The sequence below is a fragment of the Papio anubis genome, chromosome 14 (assembly GCF_008728515.1).
Source record: "Papio anubis isolate 15944 chromosome 14, Panubis1.0, whole genome shotgun sequence".
NCBI lineage: Eukaryota > Metazoa > Chordata > Mammalia > Primates > Cercopithecidae > Papio > Papio anubis.
Window position 1 is genome coordinate 101,099,391 of NC_044989.1, and position 19,455 is coordinate 101,118,845.

The window sequence follows — 19,455 nt, forward strand, 5'->3', positions numbered from 1 at the left end:
TTGAAACCATTTGAGAATCAACATGACTCTCAAACTAAATGTTCACTGGAGCATTCTGGATTTCAGACTTTTGGATTAGAAATAATATACCATTAAATACAATACAAACATTCCAAAATCCAAACAAATCTGAAATACTTCTGGTCCCAAGCATTTCAGATAAGGGATATTCCACCTGTGTTAGTTAATAAATCATTAGCACTTTAGAGCAAAATTATTTTCCGTGTCTTCAGTACGAGAAAAACTTTACAGTATTGTTATGGGCTAAAACTGTGCCCCCCAAAAATTACTGACAAATTACTGACATGAGGGTACTGACATACCCTCATCTCCAGTACCTCAGAAAGCGATGAGACTTAGAAACAGGGCCTTGTGAAGAAGTGACTGAATTAAAATAAGGCTGTTAGAGTGAGCCTTAATCCAATCTGACTGCTGTCCTTGTAAGAAGAAATCTGGACACAGACATCAGGGAGGGGTGCACAAAAGGAAAGGCTAAGAAGGTGGCCATTTGCAAATTAGAAAAAAGAGCCTCAGGAAAAACCAACTCTGCCAACACCTCAATTTTGGACTTCTGTCCTCTAGAACTATGAGAAAATGATTTATATTACTGAAACCCCCAGCCTGTGGCATTTTGTTATGGCAGCCCTAACAGACTAATGCAGGTCTGTAGTTCACATACATTTGTTCTTTTGGGTCTTGAAGCCTCTTACTTTTACCACATTCTCTGAGTAGTGAAAAATTATTGAGAGATTCATAGAAGAAAAGTTGAGTGGCAAGAATTTCTTAAGCCGGTTTTTTTAACTAGGAGAAGGTATTTTAGTCCCATTTCTGTGACTGATGAGTTCTGTGATTCCGGAAGCGGACTGCAGCCTATGGAACAAATCTTAGCTCCATTCTTTTACCAGAGAGTTTGAACAAGATAATTTTCAAACCTCCTCCTAGTCCTAACATTTACATATCAGATTTACATGGAAATTATCACAATGTTCAAATGAACTCTGCACATGATTTAGAAAGGAATGTTAATTTCCATTTTGATTTAGATCTGGCTGGTATCAGTGTCGAACTTCTTAAGAAGGCTCATTTTCTCAAGGTTTTTTGATAAAGGGGAAGACAAGGTTCTTATAGTTATTTGGGGAAAATAAAATTATTATGATTAGTTATATAATTGTACAATATATTTCTCACTGTATAGGGAGGGGTTTTCTAACTGTTTTGTCAAACAGCCTCTTTTGAAATGTAAGCTAATTATGTTTCTTAACTATATAAATATGTTGCATAAAGATGGCATAACTTTCTCAAAGCTAATTTCTCAACAAGTTTCTTCACAAGTACAGGAAATGCATTTAATGAAACCTTCCTCCCCTATAATTTATTCTAAACAGGTTGCTTGGATAAAATCTGTGTTCGGGTAGTTCCTCTTTTACTAACATTTAATAAATAGTTGAAAAAAATTACATGAAAATGGTTTTGAAAGTATAAGAATAGTAACTATTAAACTAAACCTGAAAAGACTTGATTGTTTAGCACTCATGTAGCACCATCAGACTTCCAATCTATCTTAAAAGTCACCACTGTTCCTGGCCGGGCGCGGTGGCTCAAGCCTGTAATCCCAGCACTTTGGGAGGCCGAGACGGGCGGATCACGAGGTCAGGAGATCGAGACCATCCTGGCTAACACGGTGAAACCCCGTCTCTACTAAAAAAATACAAAAAACTAGCCGGGCAAGGTGGCAGGAGCCTGTAGTCCCAGCTATCGGGGGGCTGAGGCAGGAGAATGGCGTGAACCCGGGAGGCAGAGCTTGCAGTGAGCTGAGATCTGGCCACTGCACTCCAGCCTGGGCGACAGAGCGAGACTCCGTCTCAAAAAAAAAAAAAGTCACCACTGTTCCTTGAAGCAACACTCTCTGGATTGGATTTGAGGATTGTCTCTATTATATGAGTGAGGTTCTAAGAAAAAGATATTAAAATATTGGCTCTGGTCATAAGGTCATCTGAGGTGAGAAAAGTTTTTGTTGTTTTTTTTTTTTTTTTGAGATGGAGTCTCACTCTGTCGCCCAGGCTGGAGTGCAGTGGAGCTACCTCAGCTCACTGCAATCTCCACCTCCCGGGTTCCAGCAATTCTCCTGCCTCAGCCTCCCGAGTAGCTGGGATTACAGTCACCCGTCACCACGCCCGGCTAATTTTTGTAGAGATGGGGTTTCGCCATGTTGGTGAGGCTGGTCTTGAATTCCTGATCTCAAGCAATCCACCTGCCCCAGCCTTCCAAAGCGCTGGGATTACAGGCGTGAGCCATCGCACCCAGCCTTTTTTTTCTTTTTTAGACAAGGTCTCACTCTGTCACCCCAGGCTGGAGTGCAGTGGCGTGATCCCGGCTCACTGCAACTTCCACCTCCTGAGTTCAAGTAATTCTTATGCTTCAGCCTCCCAAGTAGCTGGGATTCCAGGTGTGTGCCACCACGCCTGGCTCATTTTTTGTACTTTTAGTAGAGACAGGGTTTCACCATGTTGGCCACGCTGGTCTCTAACTCCTGACCTCAAATGATCTGCCCACCTAAGCCTCCCAAAGTGCTGGGATTACAGGCCTGAGGTACTGCACTTAGCAGGGGGATTAGAAATTTGTTAACTGATCACTGTCAAACTGGACCACTGGGATGCTATAGCAAAGTACCTTTTTACTTAAATATTTTAAGCACAATCGAGATTTTGGTTTAAGGCTGGGCGAAGTGGTTCACACCTGTAATCCCAGCACTTTGGGAGGCCGAGGAGGCAGGTGGATCACCTGAGGTCAGGAGTTTGAGATCAGCCTGGCCAACATGATGAAACCCTGTCTCTACTAAAAATACAGAAATTAGCCAAGGTGTGGTTGCACGCACCTGTAATCCCAGCTACTCAGGAGGCGGAGGTTGCAGTGAGCCAAGATGGTGCCCAGTGCACTCCAACTTGGGTGACAGAGTGAGATTCTGTCTCAAAAAAAAAAAAAAAAAAAAAAAGATTTTGGTTTACCAGAAACTTTTAATTAATCAACCCTTGAAGTTCAAAGTGAACTATCTCTTAATGTCCCAAGGCCAAGGTCTTTGATATTTCTTAAGAAACAAATTTCTCGGCCTGGTGCAGTGGCTCACGCCTGTAATCCCTGCACTTGAGAAGGCTGAGGTGGGTGGATCACCTGAGATCAGGAGTTCAAGACCAGCCTGGCCAACATGGTGAAACTCCATCTCTACTAAAAATAAATTTAGTCAGGCATGGTGGTACACACCTGTAATCCCAGCTACTCAGGAAGTTGAGGCACAAGAATCACTTGAACCTGGGAGATGGAGGTTGCAGTGAGCCACGATCATGCCACTGCACTCCAGCCTGGGCGACAGAAGGAGATACTGTCTCAAAAAATAAAAAATAAAAAATAGGGCTGGGTGCAGTGGCTCACGCCTGTAATCCTAGCACTTTGGGAGGCCGAGGCGGGTAGATCATAAGGTCAGGAGATCGAGACCATCCTGGCTTCACACAGTGAAACCCCATCTCTACTAAAAATACAAAAAATTTGCTGGGCATAGTGGCGGGCGCCTGTAGTCCCACCTACTCAGGAGGCTGAGGGAGGAGAATCACTTGAACCTGGGAGGCAGCGGTTGCAGTGAGCTGAGATCGCACCACTGCACTCCAGCCTGGGCAACAGAATGAGACTCCGTCTCAAAAAATAAAAATAAATAAATAAATAATAAATAAATACATAAAAGTAAAACGTATACTAAAAAACTATAAGGCCAAGTGGGTAGAAATGGATGTATACCATAGTAAGGTATAATATCATTTGAAGGTAGACTGTGGTAAGTTAAAAACATGTGCTACAAACCTAAAGCAACCTATAAAATAACCTAAGTAGAAGTTATAGCTAATAAGCCAGCAAAAGGAATCATTAAAAAGCAAAAAAAAAAAGGGAAAGACGGACTACCAATGAGAGCAAGTCCTTAGCTGACAGAGCCAGCAAGAAAATAAACAGTATAAAGACAAGAAAAAATAAATAAGCATCTTATTTAAAAATTCAACATTTAAGTCGCTTTTTTCATATAACAATAAGAATGTATTTTCAGCTAATTAACTAGAAAACTAATGAAATGTCTAATACAATCTTGGAGTTGATGACTGACAAAGCCCTTGCTTCTATAAAATAATGCAAAAAGAATTTCACACTTTGAAAGCCAGCAGTAGTAACTACAAAGTCCCATTTTCCAGTATGATTAGAGAATGGTTAGAAATATCTCACTCAACATCAAAAAAAAAAAAAAAAAGCTATAGCATCATCTTACCTAATAGGATTAGAAAAAGAAAATTCTCTTTTGTCCATATTATCAAAGAGCAAGGCCAGGCCCAATGGCTCACGCCTGTATTCCCAACACTTTGGGAGGCTGAGGCAGACGGATCACTTGAGGTCAGGATTTGGAGACCAGCCTGGTCAACATGGTGAAAACTCATCTCTACTAAAATTACAAAAATTAGCCAGGCGTGGTGCTGCATGCCTGTAATCCCAGCTACATGAGAGGCTGAGGCAGGAGAATCGTCTGAACCCTGGAGGCAGAGGTTGCAGTGAGCCAAGATGGCGCCACTGCACTCCAGCCTGAGTGACAGAGACTCCGTCTCCAAAAAAAAAAGCAAAAAAACTTTATCTTTTAATTATTTTGTTATATAACCGGAACTACAGAAACTTATTAAAAACTATGTGAATATCACAAACCTGTACACCATTGTTCCCATTTTACAGAGGTCCCTTTCAGCCCTAACATCGTGGGGACCAGCAGCTAAACAAAGCAGTCTCCCTGTGTGTAATGAAGGGCAGAATGTGGCCTACTTCAGGCCAGCCATTTACCAGATATTATTCCAGATACTGCTCATAAGACAATCTGAGGCCTGACGAAGGCCCCTCCTTCACCCACATGAGAATGTTCAGGATGCTAACTCCTAACTGATACAGGAGACTCAAAAGCAAGGAACACCAAACAGTGCAGATGTAGGAGGCAAGGCTTCCTGAGAGACAGCTGGCTCAAGGCAAACTGAATGGAGGCAGTCAATTACCATAATCAATGGAACACACCCCTCCTATCTTTATTCAAAGTAGTACTAACCAAGATGATGAATCATCAGCTCAGTGGCTTGTTTTAACTCCTAGCAGACTGTTCACTGCTCCACATACATCTATGCCTCATCTAGAGCATCTGAATTGAAATCATAAAGCTTCACTGTGCATACCACCATATCTGTTTTATCAGCTCTGACTTAGCTATCATGTCACACATTCCCATAGGCCCCTGCTGTTCCCCATCTGCAATATCATCCTCTTTAACTGTGTGTTCATTTTCTGCCTTACACATTAGGCTATACGCTACACAAGGGCATGAGCTGACTGCCTTTCTTGTCCATTGTCACCAGTGAGCAAGCCTCGCATGGTGCCTGGCACACACTATAAACACATTAAGTACTAGATAAATAAATAAAGGAAATCTTGACTAGCAGAGTAGGCTCAAAATATCTGTAGACAATGAAACAAGAAACAGAAACCAAGCCTTGAAATCACTGAAGAGTAAAGAGCTGAACACCTGTCAGATTTTTCTGGGAATCAAAGTGGGGAACAAGAACATATGAGAAAACGTGTACACATAGAGAACTAAGATGCTCTGATATGCCAACTTCAAACTGGAATGGCCCTAGAATGTGAGTCCATGCCCTAGCAGGTGAATGAATACACCCAACGAATTTTGTCACTTAAATGTACACACTCAACCTTAGACAATATTCAGTGTCTAACCCGGGATCTCCAACAAATTATTAAGTACCTTGATGCACAGCCCTAACTCAGATAATAGTGAGTCTTTGACACACCTCTCAAAATTGAATAGTCATAAAACTACACACTGATTATATAAAGAGTCTCAGAAAAACTCATGGAGGGAAGGGCTTTGGTAGTCAACAGCATTCTGTCACTGTCGTAGCAGGTAAGAATGAAAGCTCTCCAGTATAAGAATTTTCAAAAACTAAACTATTATTTAATTTAATTTTATGTAATCTGAATGTAGTGAGACCCTAACAAAAGGTATCACAAAAAAACTTAAGAATAAAATATAAGAAAAATACTCTGGAAAACACACTTGAAACAAATGAGAAAACTTATTCCCCCAAAACACATTTTGCTTTGTTTTTTTAAAATCCAGGCAAGTCAATAGCTTCTGCTTGAAATAAAGGAAAACTGCAGTCTAGCATCACATGGTAAACAGCTGGCTATTATACAAGGGAATTCCCCCCAAAAATAGAAGGAAAAACTCGTTTGGCCTCGTTCCTAATACCAGTGACCTTGCTGATAGTGAACAGTTTGTCTTTATAGTGATAACAAAGAAACTGTATTCACATTTTTAAAAATGACTTAAGGCGAGGCGCAGTGGCTCACGCCTGTAATCCCAGCACTTTGGGAGGCCGAGATGGGCGGATCACCTGCGGTAAGGAGTTCGAGACTAGCCCTGCCAACATGGCGAAACCCCATCTCTACTAAAAATGCAAAAATTAGCTGGGCGTGGTGCCTCACACCTGTAATCTCAGCTACTTGGGAGGCTGAAGCAGGAGAATCACTTGAACCCAGGAGGTGGAAGCGGCAATGAGCCGAGACTGTGCCACTGCACTCCAGCCTGGGCGACATAGTGAGGCTCCATCTCAAAAAATAAATAAATAAACTCACAGTAATGACAAATAATAAGAGTGGGGAAGATAAAGGATTCAGGGACGCAAAACTTCCAACTGCTTTTCCCTCATCCAGACAGTTACCCGGGGTCATCAGAACCAAGTGTTTGGTTACACTAAAGAGAAATAAGAAAACCCAAAAAGATAAATTCCCCCTCCTTTCTGTGGATGACTTAAGGTGCAGTTCCATCAACATCATGCCTATCAATTGGTGAACAGGTAACAAATGTGGTACAACCATAGCCTAAAATTCAGCAATAAAAAGGAACAAAGAACCACACGGCTACATGGTCGAACCTGAAAAACATTAAACACAGAAGACCACACATTGTAGGATTCCATTTATATGAAATATTCCAAAAAGGCAAATTAATACTGACAGATTAGTGGTTGCCTGGGGCTCTGGGCTGGAATGGGGATTAACTGTAAATCAGTAGGAGGAATCTTATTGGCATGATCAAAGGGTTCCAATATTGATTTGTGGTGATGGTTGTGCCACTCAGTAAATTTACTAAATATCACTGAAACGTAAGCTTGAATTGGGTTAATTTCATAGTACAGAATATATAACCTCAATAAAGCTGCCTTAAAAAAAAATACTGCTGAACACACTCCTCTATCTCTCAAAGATTTGTTCAAAGCAGCAGCCAGCACGGTAATTAATACATCTCATGGCACTGTTTGGCATCTTGCCTCACTTTCCTTCTTCCTCATCCTCGTCTCCCTCGGCTTGCACCTCCCAAATCAAGTATCTCTGACAGAGGTCATGCAGTAAGGTCACAGAGGTTACGCACTGCTTACCCTTGTTTTCATTTTTTATTTTTTGTTATTGTTATTGTTTTGCTGGTATTGTTATTGTTCTGGAAGAAAAGAAACAAACAACTGAGCCAAACCCTAAGTCCAAAATCAAAGACACAACTTTTGGTCAAACGTGGTGGACTGGTCACATGAGTTATTAAGAATTAATTCCCATAAAAATGATTTTAAAGTAAACAAAAGAATAAAGAGATAAAGGGGAAGACAGGTAGTAGAGATCATTTCTGTCAGATTTTGACAGTTAAAAAGTGGATGGTGAGAGGCCGAGGTAGGCAGACCACCTGAGTCCAGTAACCTGGGCAAGATGCTCAAATATCAGCTCTACTAAACATTTAAAAACTTCGCTGGACATGGTGGTGCACACCTGTAGTCCCAGCTATTCAAGAGGCTGATGTGGGAAGTTCACTTGAGCCCAGGAGATCGAGGCTGCGATGAGCTGTGATCACACCACTGTCTCCAAAAGACACAGACAGACAGACAGGCAGACCAGGGGCAGTCGCTCATGCCTGTAATCCCAGCACTATGGGATGCCCAGGCAGGGGGATCACCTGAGGTCAGGAATTCGAGAACATCCTGGCCAATAAAGTCAAACCCCGTTTCTATTAAATGTACAAATATTAGCCGAGCATGGTGGTCCGTACCTGCAGTCCCAGCTACTTGGGAGGCTGAGGCAGGAGAATCGCTTGAACCCACAAGGCAGAGGCTGCGGTAAGCCAAGAGGGCGCCACTGCACTCCAGCCTAGGCAACAGTGAGACTCTGTCTCAAAAAAAAAAAAAACCACACACACACACACACAAAAAAGACAGATAAAATAAAAAGTGGATGGAGGAGTAACTCACCAAGAAGTAAAAATTACAACCTAAGTGCCTACTAAGGATACCAAAAAGAAGTGAGACAGTTGGACCTACAAAACCCTGAGAAGGTCATCATTTGGAATAAATCAATACCAAGTGAGGTGCAAGGCCAAAATCAGAACGGATCAAAGTTTGCATATTTAGTGGCTGAAAGCCCCAGGTCCCCTTTCTCTGCCTTACACAGTCTGGTAACTGTCTCACATCACTCCATACCCACAGGAAACCAGAGATTTAGTCCCTAAAGAAATCGAAAGCAGTTATGTTCCAGACAAGAGGAGATGAGGCAGTGATAAGAAAAAGGGATTTTCAGTCATACAAGGACTTAAAACCTTAATACCCATACACTCTCTCTTTTAAAACTACTAGAGGATGTGCTTCAGGAAAATAAGATAGTAAACCAAAAAGGAAGACTGCAGTACCCAGGACACAGACGTTCCAGGACAATAGCTACATGCCAGGCCCAGGGGCAACCATACCTGCGCAGCTACGAGGAAAACTCCAGGGAGAAAAAATTGAAATCAACAAGGTTATCTGCAACAATAAATTATCTGATGTGTGGTGTTAAATTAAGCATTTGGAAAATGTGATGAAGACTAAACTTTGCTAGGCATTTGTTATACCTTTTAGGGTATCTGAGGGGGAAGGTGATGATAGGTACAAAGAAAACTAAGCCAAGGAGGCCGGGCGCGGTGGCTCAAGCCTGTAATCCCAGCACTTTGGGAGGCCGAGGCGGGTGGATCACGAGGTCAGGAGATCGAGACCATCCTGGCTAACATGGTGAAACCCCGTCTCTACTAAAAATACAAAAAACTAGCCGGGCGTGGTGGCGGGCGCCTGTAGTCCCAGCTACTCGGAGGCTGAGGCAGGAGAATGGCGTGAACCTGGGAGGCGGAGCTTGCAGTGAGCCGAGATCGCGCCACTGCACTCCAGCCTGGGTGACACAGCGCGAGACTCCGTCTCAAAAAAAAAAAAAAAAAAAAAGAAAACTAAGCCAAGGAAAAACTAAAAGCGATGTGGGGGCAGGGGTGTTGTTTAAAAAGGAAATGTAATCATATGAGACTGTTTAGCTCACATATAAATGGTATTTACATAGTCATGATAAAAGAAACAACTATCACTTTAGCCCAAAATTACGGCATGCCCACTTAAGGGAGGCGGCAAATATAGGAGTTAAATATTCAACTACTATTGAACTAAGTAGTTCAATAAGTACAACTACTGCTAGAGGAAGTCAATAAATGTGTAAAACTGATAAAAGAAGAAATGGCCATATAAGTACATAATGTAGAAATATAGCAATAAATTTCAGATGCAGCAGCTAAAAGCACTGAAAACATGCTTCTGGAGAACAGGATGACTCCGACTTTAGGTATAAGCACTTTACTATCATGTGATTAATAACTACGGATTCATAACTGGTAAGTTAAGGCCCTATTTATCACAAAGAATTTTTTAAAGTTATAATGTAAAAGCGGTGTTTTTCTTTCATTTATTCAAATTTAATAGGATAACTTGTTCATATTTAGCCATATCTGAGACAGTTCCAAAGCACAGGGGCCAAAGACATTTTGGCACTTAAGCACAAAGCTGTAAGCAGCACCTGCTCTAGCTCCCCAGTGTTCAAAGGGTTGGAAAACCACCTACTGGGCACAAACAACAGTCCTCAATTCTCCAGCTCACTAACACACCAACCACCCAGAGCTCACTAACAGCCCTGCTACAAATTCAATCCTGCCAGTTCAGTGTTCCTCAAAGTTTGGTCTGCTGACCACGGCGAGTTCATTTCTGAAATTAAAAGTATATACAAACTTTTGTATCACCTGAGTTTCTTATGCTTTTTTAAAAAGAAAACAAAAACTTTTACAGCAATTTGACAGAGTAAAAATGTCTTTTGATTCTACAAGTTAAAAAAGTAGATTGACATTCTATATGTCTAACTTTTCATTTCACTTTTCTAGTCATTTGTTTTTACTGTAAAGCACAGAGAAGCCCTGCTGAGGTTGAGCCACTTACAATGAACACATTGCAGTATGTGCCGTCTCCACGTGTTGGAGCATTCATTGTGTCTGAACACAGGTGTGCAGGGTTGGGGACCCAGGGAGATGCAGACAACACAGAATGTATGACTGACATTCCACATCTGGCATTTTGTGTCCATCCCCCTGTATTTCTTGAGTTCCATAAGGGTAGATGTATCTCATCTGCTTCATTTACCACTGTGCATCTAACTCTCAGAACAGGGCCCAGCACACATCCACAGTATCTGCATGAAACCACCCTTATATGGTTAATCGTTTTTCACTTTTGTCTCCCCAGTTTATAGTTATACCTAATGCTATCTAGACATCAAAGTTTCTCAGAGTCCAGTTTTTAAAACTTGGGATGTTCTAAAACTTAGCATTGTCATCTTTCCTTAGAGATTCTTACAGAAAAAAACTACCTCCCAATGAATCACTTTATTAATTACTCAACCCAAGAGGCAGCTTCTCTTCTGAGTAATACTCACCAACTCTTATTACTGAACGAGCTCCATAACAAAAGAACAAATTCTGTTTGGTGAGCAGTGATACAACATTATAAAACTAAGAACCATTGCTGCCACAGTGGTCACTAGTAATAAATATAAGATTACCTTGGCCTTCTCCATTTTCTTCCTAGTCATCTTTCCGTGTGTCTAAAAACTTCATCCTGGCCAGGCGCGGTGGCTCAAGCCTGTAATCCCAGCACTTTGGGAGGCTGAGATGGGCGGATCACGAGGTCAGGAGATCGAGACCATCCTGGCTAAGACGGTGAAACCCCGTCTCTACTAAAAATACAAAAAACTAGACGGGCGAGGTGGCGGGCGCCTGGAGGCTGAGGCAGGAGAATGGCGTAAACCCGGGAGGCAGAGCTTGCAGTGAGCTGAGATCCGGCCACTGCACTCCAGCCCGGGCGACAGAGCAAGACTCCGTCTCCAAAAAAAAAAAAAAAAAAAAACTTTATCCTGACTCAAGTTCGAGACCAGCCTGGCCAATATGGTGAAACCCCATCTCTACTAAAAATACAAAAATTAGCCAGGCGTGGTGGTGGCACGCACCTGGAGTCCCAGCTACTCAGGAGAATCGCTTCAACCTGGGAGGGGGAGGTTGCAGTGAGCCGAGATTGCGCCACTGCACTCCAGTCTGGGCGACAGAGCCAGACACTGTCTCAAAAAAAAAAAAAAAAAAAAAAATTGTGTGTGTGTGTGTGTGCGCGCGCGCGTGTGTGTGTGTGTGTGTGTATGTATGTGTGTGTATATATATATACATATATATAAAATATTGGTTAAGGAAAAAGGCAAAATACTTGTTTGCAGCTAGGCAAATGACTGTACACTTATCACCAAGTTTCAAGCAGTAAGGAGTTAAAAACCCATCAGCAGCAGGGTTTTGTTTGGTGGTTGAATTTTCTGTAGAGCTTTTGATATTTCTGAGTTAGTGAAACAGTTTTTGAAAGTTTGGGATTGAAACTCGAAGAGAGCCACACAGGGCTTGCTCAACAGGGCTGGCTTCCTCCCACCTTGCCCAAGTCCAGAATCGTCCAGCATGAAGGAAATCTGTGTCTCAGAACAAGCCTGAACATGCCTCTCAGTGGCAGATCAGCTGACACAACCTCCTCCTAATGAAAACATCTAGTTCTACAAAATTCATTTTGCCCCATTGGGTGACCTTACCTCCAATTAAGAACAAGGCTTGCTACACTTAAAAGATAATACTTACAGAATCCCTCACAAAAGTTTAAGTACTTGCTCCAAAATGTTAATTTTTTTTTTTTTTTTTAAGAGGAGACTGGCTCTGTCTCCGAGGCTGGAGTGCAGTGGCGCGATCTCGGCTCACTTCAACCTCCACCTCTTGGGGAAATTCAAGCGATTCTTCTGCCTCAGCCTCTGGAGTAGCTGGGACTAGAGGCACGCACTACCACGCCTGGCTAATTTTTGTATTTTTAGTAGAGATGGGGTTTCACCATATTGGCAGGCTGGTCTTGAACTCCTGACTTTATAATCCACCCACCTCGGCTTCCCAAAATGCTGCGATTACAGGTGTGAGCCACTGCGCCTGGCCCCTAATGATTTTTATAAGCCAGACAATCTATATGGTTCTTTACCACTGAGCAATCAAAAGCAATTTTAGCACTTTAACTCCCCACCCCCTTTTTTTTTTTTTTTTTTTTTTTTTTCTTGAGAGAGTCTCACTCTGTTGCCCAGGCTGGATTGCAATGCCATGATCTCAATTCACTGCAACCTCCGCCTCCTAGGTTCAAGTGATTCTCCTGCCTCAGTCTCCCAAGTAGCTGGGATTACAGGCATACACCACCACACCCGGCTAATTTTTTTATTTTTTTAGTAGAGATGGGGTTTTGCCATGTTGGCTAGGCTGGTCTCCAACTCCTGACCTCAGGTGATCCACCCACCTCGGCCTCCCAAAGTGCTGGGAATCCCAAGTCTCCTCCTAATACCGTGGGCAAACAGTGTACCCACTTAAAGGGACATACCAAAGCCTGCAAAGAACGAGTGACTCAACAAGTTAAATCTAGCAAAGAGTAATGCCCAAGTATCCACCCCAGCTGCTCCTCCTCTCTACCTCCACAGCCACTATCCTGCCTCGGCCTTCACCTCCTGCCACTGGACCACTGCCCAAGGCCAACCATCTTACCAACTCCTTCCCAACACACATCTGGATCAAGTCCCCTACTCTTAGGGATCCCCAATTCCAACAAAATCTTTCAGTGGCTCCTCAACCCTTGAAGATGTCTCCCCTCAAGTCCAAATAATATCTCCTTGAAATTCCCACTACTCCCTAACCTTTCTAGCATTCCCAAAGGTCACTCTTAGCCCTACTGCCACACACAAACACCCCTCCCCTCCCTTTCTTCAACAGATGAGGGGTCTACCATTAGCACAGTGTCAAATGGGCGTGGAATGAGCAAACGCTTAGCATTAGCTCCCCTTACCATCAAGGTCTTTGGGCCTAGGGTACCCTCGTCCTCAACCTCCAAGGTCCACATTATACCCTTCCTCCAATGACAAGGTCAGAATGGGTCAAGTCTTCCACAAAGTCTATGGTCCCTCCTTTGAGTGAACCTTGATTTCAGACATTTCACCTGCTGGATTCTAAACTCCCTGACTTCCACGTTACTGTTACTGGATTTCCCCTCTGTCAGTCCTTCTAAGACTCAGAATTGTCCTCAGACTGGCCATCTTCTTTTTCTTTTTCTTTTTTTTTTCTTGAGACGGAGTTTCACTCTTGTTGCCTAGGCTGGAGTGCAATGGCACAATCTCAGCTCACTGCAACCTCTGCCTCCCAGGTTCAAGTGATTCTCCTGTCTCAGCCTCCTGAGTAGCTGGGATTACAGGCACCCAACACTACACCCAGCTAATTTTTCGGTATTTTTAGTAGAGACGGGGTTTCACCATGTTGGCCAGGCTGGTCTCGAACTCCTGACCTCAGGTGATCCACCCACCTGGGCCTCTCAAAGTGCTGGGATTACAAGCGTGAACCACTGCGCCCGGCTGGCAGTCTTTTATTCAAGACATTTGGAACACCAGCCATCGTATGCTCACAAAATGCAAAATAACAGTAGTTACTCCAAGAAAAACACAAAAATGGTCAAATAAATATTTAAAATAACAATAAGGCCGGGTGCAGTGGCTCATGCCTGTATACAATCCCAGCATTTTGGGAGGCCGAGGCACGCAGATCACTTGAGGCCAGGAGTTCAAAACCAGCCCGGCCAACATGGTGAAACCCCGTCTCTATATACAAAAATTAGCTGGGCGTGATGGCACGCACCTGTAATCCCAGCTACTCAGGAGGCTGAGGCAGCAGAATCACTTGAACCCGGGAGGCGGAGGTTACAGTGAGTGGAGATGGTGCCACTGCACTCCATGCTGGGCAACAGAGCAAACCTCTGTCTCAAAACAAAATAACAATAAAATCCAAAATAACATGGAAACAAACTTGATTTACTTCTGGTTTTAATTTTTCACACCATCATTGTCCTCACTGATCGTACCAGACACTTCTTTTATAAATACATGGTATTCTGAATGTAAACTTGTGAAGAGAAAATTTATAATCTTAAGTTTATGAGTATCCTTCTCTCGAAAACCTAAGGGTGAAAATAATTTCTCTAAACAGAATATACCCTGTTTTTCACCTCCCTCTTTTAAGATGAAGTTATATACTGTTCAACTATACCAGACCATTTACCACTGTTGTCAGAGATACAGAAAATTAGAAGTTATCTCCAAAAAACTGGATCAAGTCCCCCACTCTCGGGGATCCCCAATTCCAACAAAATCTTTCAGTGGCTCCTCACTGCTTAAAGAGGATGTCTCTCCTGAAGTCCAAGTAACATCTCCTTGAAATTCCCACTACTCCCTAACCTTTCTACCATTCCCAAAGGTCACTCTCAGCCCTACCGCCACACACAAACCCCTCCCCTCCCTTTCTTCAATAAATGAGGGGTCTACCATTAGCACAGTTTTGCAGGGGAGTCATTCGCCCCAAAAAAAGCTATTTCATACGACATATCAAATCTCAGAAAACTCTCTTTTCCACTCATTCACTTCATGTATATATAGCTGCCTCAAAATAAGCAACCTCTGCGCTAATGAAAAATAGAAAATGACACTAAAATAAATTAGGACCGCAAGTTGTTCAGCTTACAGATTTTTTTACCTAAAATTATGTTTAAAAATAAAGACCTTTTTATAAATAACAATTCAGCAACAAAAAATTTTTTGAATTCATCCTAAAGGATGTTTAGCAGCAATAAACAAACTCTAGAGTGTTAATAATCTAATCCCAAAGCTACCACAAGCAAATCATACCAACAAAAATCCAAAATGAACTCCTATGCATAATGGTAAATGGTTCTAGAAATTAAATACTTAAAAAGAGGAAAAAAGAGATGCTCTGCTATTTTTACCACCTCTAAGACTGAAGTTCCCAGTACCTGCTTGTAAACATTAAAGAACTTCTTGTTATAGTAAAAAAAAAAAAACATGTAGAGTGAAAAAATTTTCCTGATGTATGAGACAATCAGGAAAATGTTAACATAAATGTAAGACATTTTTCCAAGTGTGATAACAACAATGTGATTTTGTAAAAAAGAAATATTCTCAAGTATTTATGACTGAAATGGCATTTGGGGTTTACATTAAGATAAAGGAGAAGAATACAGATGAGACAAGATTAGTCATGTGCTGATAAACCGAGCTCTCTAGTCTTTATGTTTCAAGTTTTCCATAATATAAAAATGTAACTGCTTATGAGCAAAATCTCAGGCACTATTTTGTTCTGGACTGTAGGCAACTTTTGCACGGATTTTATTTCTTAGGTTTGCATAATTAGAGAAATTCTCAACTGCACAGACTTTGTAGTCAGAGAGCTGTGTCATGCCAGTATCCCAAATACTTGTCAAACATAGCGCTCAGCAAACCTAAATCAAAAGCTTGGGAGGGTTGGAGGGAATGGAACTAAAAAGGCAATGAGGGGAAATAACAATGAACTTGACTAAACTCTTACCATAAACAGCTCCCACCTCTTAAAACCAATAAAGACAAACTGGGGTTACATTCTTTCCTTTTTCTTAAGGTTTAAAGACTATATTACCTTCTGGCTTACTTCTCTGCCCTTAACATCCATGCTGACCAAATAAGACAAACAATCCAACTACTGTGTAACCAGGTCAAAAACAAGCTCTGGCTAATTCACTTGGAAGACTACAATCACCACTTAGATTTGGCGAGAAAAAACTGGGTTAGAAAAAAACTGACTGATGCTTAAACAAACAACAGACCCGGGAGAGTATCCTTTAGCCAGTTACCAATCACTCAGTGAGTTGCAACACAATCTTCTCCAAAATTTTCCAAAGCCTTCCAAATTCAGTTGAGCCCGGCAAGCTGAGTTAACAGGGCTCTCTTTCAAATTCAAAAATCTGGCCCCGGCCCCAAGAGTTAACCAACAAAACACAAGCTAATACACTTGAGATCACCTAAGAATACTGACCCAAGTTCGGACCACAGTCCAGTAAGTATACTGCCCTGGGTAGAAGTTTGGGCTGAGGAGAGGCGTGTAAGTGATAGATAAACTCTACTCACAAAGCAGAAAAGAGACAGACAATAAGATCCACGCTTAATCTAGCCTAAGAAAACGTCTACAGTCAGCTTCCAACCCCCCCCAACTCCACCCATGTTTAATGAGACAATGACAATTCTTCATGGTGAACCACAAAGCCCGGCTTCCCTAACCTTGTACCGACTCTAACAGAACACTCCCCCAGTGCAGATTAAACTTTTAGAAAACGTTCAGTAATGAGAAACAAATCAAGACAGGAAGAATTTAACATTCCGTTCTGAATTTTCAAGGCCTGTGCCTCCATTCCCTACAGCTCTTTCATAATCTCTAGACTGTACAATGGATAAAATGAACACTGTTAGTCACATCAGGTGTCAGCTACTCAGCGCAGACTCAGTCTCCAGATTTGCTAGTTTCATTTATCGTTGGGGTGGAGGGTGGGTGTTAAAATTTTCAAAAAAGATAAAGACCTGGGTGGGTGTGAAACCAGGGCATCCTCTATATTCTCTTCGCTCTCCGTCATTTCTGTTTCAATTACACAGCTGTCAAACAGGTTATTCCTGGAATTCAGATTGTATAATCCCCACACTGTAATTCTTCCTGCTCCTGTTGCCCAAACACACACTCCTCCCTGCTTCCCCAAAATACGTATCCATCAATAGAAAGGATGACAACCACAGTTATAAAGTATTCCCAGGTAACGCCAAACTCCCCACCTTGAGCAACTGGCAAGCACTGAGTGGAGGCTGAAACATCATGACAATTTTCACGATGGCCAAAGCAGTGGTTTAGGATCGTCAGAGGCAAGGCCCGCCTCCACTGTATTTTAATTTACACACAAACTCAGGAGGCCACATTTGGGGGGAAAAAAAGAGAAAATTCAGGTTGTCTTATTTTTTAAAAATGCTTTTCCATTTTTTTGAAGTAAAGTGCATGCCTAAGAGTGTAGCTTATTTCCTTATCTCAAAGCCAGGAAATGAGGTCTTTTAAGGCCAGTCTGAATATAAACTCGGTGTGCAAAAACAGAGGGACTGCAAGGCGAAACCCCTCTCCCAACTTTGGCCAAGCGGCGTGGCCTCCAGTCAGCAGCCTGTTTATCACCCTCTCCTCGTCCCCCAACAAGAAGTTTCCACATGCCACGGGAAACAAAGAAGGCGCCCACACCAACCTTATAGACTTGTCCATAGGTGCCATTTCCAACCACTTCCACCAGCTCAAAAATCCCAGCAGGATCCTGGAGAGGAAGGAGGGGAGGGGTTATCATTTAAAAGAAGCCAAAAAATGAATAAATCAAGCAGGGCAGTTGGAGAGAAAGGGCGGTGACAAAAGAGGTGGGTTTCGCCCCGCGCGGTCCCCCGGCGCCCGGGGGTCGCGCGGCGGGCTCGGGGCGTGGGGGCGGCGGAGGGTAGCGCCCGCCCCGCACCAGCCCGCACAGGCAGACAAAGGGGCCGCCGCGCCCGCGGCTCTGCCCACGGCGGCGCCCGAGCGCCCGGCCGACCAGGGCGCGGCCCCGGCTGCCGGCTGCCGGCTGCCCGCTCCCCGCTCCCCGCGCGCCCGCTCGCGGGCCCACTCACCCGCAGGGAGGAGAGATCGATGTCCACCAGACTTTTTGCAGGGGAGTCGTTCGCCATTTTCCCTTTTTGCCACCAAAAAACAAATAACAATAAATGTCTCTGTCGCTCTGTGTATCTCAGCCGCAGATCAGGCCGCCGACGGCGCTCCTCGCGCGGCAGCCGGGCCGGCAGGACTCCCTCGCGGGGCCGGGGCGGCGGCGGCGGGCTCGGCTGCGCTCGGGCCGCTCGGGGCTCTCGGCCGGCCGGGCCGCGCGGAGGAGCGAGACGGAGCGTGCGCGGGCAGCGGCAGCGCTCACCATGGCAGCGCGGGGCCGGCCGTCAGGCCCCCGGGCGTCGCCCGCCGCCTCAGGCCCCGGCGCCCGCGCCCGCGCCGCGCGCCTTGAGGACGGGCCCGGAGCGTGGGGCCGCGGCGGCGCCGAGTTGAGCAGTGAGCGCGAGGCAGCGAGACAAAGATAACCCGGGAGGCGGAGGCGGAGGCGGGGAGCGAGGCGGGGAGCGAGGTGGGGAGGGAGGGGGCGGCGGCGGCGCGGGAGGAGGAGAAACGGGACACCAAAAATATATTCTGAGGAGAGAGAAAACAGCTCCCCCTTTCCTCCTCAGGCAGGAAAAACCGGCGGAAACGCACTCACACCCCTACCCTGCCGGGGAGGGCGCGGGCCGAGGCGCCCGCGCGGCGTGAATATTCATCAGGGGTGGGGCCCGAACAATGGCCGGGCCGGCGGGCAGTGCGGGCAGCGGCCCCGACACGACGCCCGGCGCCCAGGGTGCGGCCCCGGCGCTCGACCCCGCACGGCGCTCCCGAAAACAGCAGGAGCGGGGAGGAAACGGGCTGGGATTTCCCCGGGGAGGAGCTGAGGTGGAGAAACGCCCCTACCTCGCGCTAACAACAAATGACATGAAACTGAGCTGGACCGACGCTAAGAGGACAGGGACCCTCGTGTCTCCCAGGGCAAGGGTGTGTCCCGCCGGCCACGCCCCGGCTCTGGAGGGACGCGAACCGGGTGTTGCCGCGCGGAGGAGGGGCCTCCCTCGATCCTCGCCCCCTCCTCGCCCCGCTTGCCCCATCCCCCACTCTCCCACCTCCTAGAGAGGAGACCCTGAAGTCCCTCGTTTCCGGCTTCCCTGCACGGTTTTCTTTTCCTTTCTCTGCTTTTGCAAGCTAAATGTGTGGTACGGTTGTGGTTGTAGTTGCGGGATCCGCTGAGCATCGCTGGGCTGCCCGGCCATATCCAAAACAGCTCCTGTAATTGCCTGGCGCTGCGCTCCCGGCTGCGCTCGGTAGGTGAGCACTGAGTTTGGGGCCCTTAGTACCGACCCGCGTTTTGTAACCTGGACATCACTAAGGATCAACAAACAGGTTTCTTCCGGCAACCTCGGAAGCCAGTCGGTAGT

The 19,455-nt window shown here is 44.7% G+C and overlaps 1 protein-coding gene across 36 annotated transcripts in view; it reads right to left on the bottom strand.

Moving 5' to 3' along the window:
- The window catches only part of MAP4K4 (mitogen-activated protein kinase kinase kinase kinase 4), a 193,921-nt gene extending 175,398 nt beyond the window's left edge, over positions 1-18,523 (bottom strand). For 21 of the 36 annotated variants that reach the window (XM_003909052.5, XM_009184827.4, XM_009184828.4 and 18 more), the window contains exons 1-2: positions 18,064-18,491; positions 17,658-17,723 (exon numbers count right to left, since the gene is read on the bottom strand). In XM_003909052.5, the coding sequence (XP_003909101.1) occupies positions 17,658-17,723; positions 18,064-18,120 (123 nt within the window). In that variant the 5' untranslated portion in view covers positions 18,121-18,491. Of the gene's footprint in view, positions 1-17,657; positions 17,724-18,063 lie in introns of all 36 variants that reach the window. The other 15 variants (XM_009184807.4, XM_009184805.4, XM_009184813.4 and 12 more) reach the window with 12 other exon arrangements.
- Positions 18,524-19,455: the final 932 nt, after the last annotated feature.